This window comes from Vollenhovia emeryi, unplaced genomic scaffold (genome assembly GCF_000949405.1).
Source record: "Vollenhovia emeryi isolate VEMERY1.0 unplaced genomic scaffold, V.emery_V1.0 DF951092.1, whole genome shotgun sequence".
Classification (NCBI taxonomy): Eukaryota; Metazoa; Arthropoda; class Insecta; order Hymenoptera; family Formicidae; genus Vollenhovia; species Vollenhovia emeryi.
The window spans coordinates 1-1,129 of record NW_011955274.1 but is presented as its reverse complement, the minus strand read 5'-3'; the positions used below and the strand labels follow the sequence as shown (position 1 = coordinate 1,129).

The 1,129-nt window shown below is 34.5% G+C and overlaps 1 protein-coding gene across 1 annotated transcript; it reads left to right on the top strand.

The window, feature by feature from the left end:
* Positions 1–10: 10 nt before the first annotated feature.
* LOC105563940 (putative nuclease HARBI1) lies at positions 11–1,100 on the top strand (the record flags this gene model as incomplete). The annotated part of the gene is made up of 3 exons (XM_012015995.1): positions 11–395; positions 496–595; positions 708–1,100. Coding segments are annotated over exons 1-3 (771 nt in total), but the record flags the coding sequence as incomplete, so codon positions are not given.
* Positions 1,101–1,129: the final 29 nt, after the last annotated feature.

Here is a 1,129-nt window from a genome sequence, read left to right as displayed (position 1 = left end):
CTAGAACCTAAGCCACTTTTCTTGGTATCCAGACAGCCTTTATCTGTCGAAAAACAGGTCGCAATAGCTCTATACAAATTAGCAAGTTGTGCTGAATATAGAGTCGTTGGTGATGTGATGGGTGTTCACAAGTCAACAGTTCGAAAATGCTTATTTAGAGTAACCAAGGCCATCAACAACATCATGGTAAAAAATTTTATATTTATGCCTTCTGAAGACGAAGCTAAATTCATATCACTCCAATTTGAAAGAAAAAGCTCTATTCCACAATTAATTGGAAGTATTGACGGAACACATATCCCAATTACTGCACCACAAGAGGGTTATCGAGATTTTGTAAATAGGAAAGGCTGGACATCATATAATGTAATGGCTGTTGTCGACCATAATGGAAGGTAAACATGCAAAGCTGAGCTCCGAAAATAAAGTTAATTTAAAATAAAATTAATTAATTTAAGCTCCAAAATCTAAGATTAATTTATTATCTGTTATTAGATTTAGAAATGTTGTAATAAAACATCCAGGGAGTGTGCACGATGCTGCCGTATTCAAGGACAGTAGCATATACAAGAATGCGCAGACCATTATTCCTCAGGTAAATGTTAAATTTTTTGTTTGATGTACTTGATTGTATTTTTATATAATACAAATATGATATTTATAAATTTCAGATTTTTTATATAATAATATGATTTTATGAATTTCAGACATCTGAAAACATTAATGGTATGGCTGTACCATGTATGATTGTTGGTGACCCAGCTTATCCTATGTTACCTTGGCTCATCAAAGGCTATTCAGGCTCGTTGTCAGCAGAAGAAGAGTCTTTCAACGTGTATTTGAATTCTGCACGAGTTTCGGTGGAAATGGCATTCGGTCGGTTAAAAGCTAGATGGAGAATTTTATGCAAAAAAATGGATTGTACTCATACGTTTTCTCCACAAATCATTCTTGCTTGCTGCACGTTGCACAATTTTGTAGAAAGTAACAACGAACGGTTCTTAATAGAATGGTTAGAAAAAGTGTCCAACAGTGATAAGTCGTTTCCGCAACCAATAGCTGTACAAAATCGTGATAGAGACTGCATACCTGCTATAACAGTGAGAAACCATTTAAAACAGTATTTAGC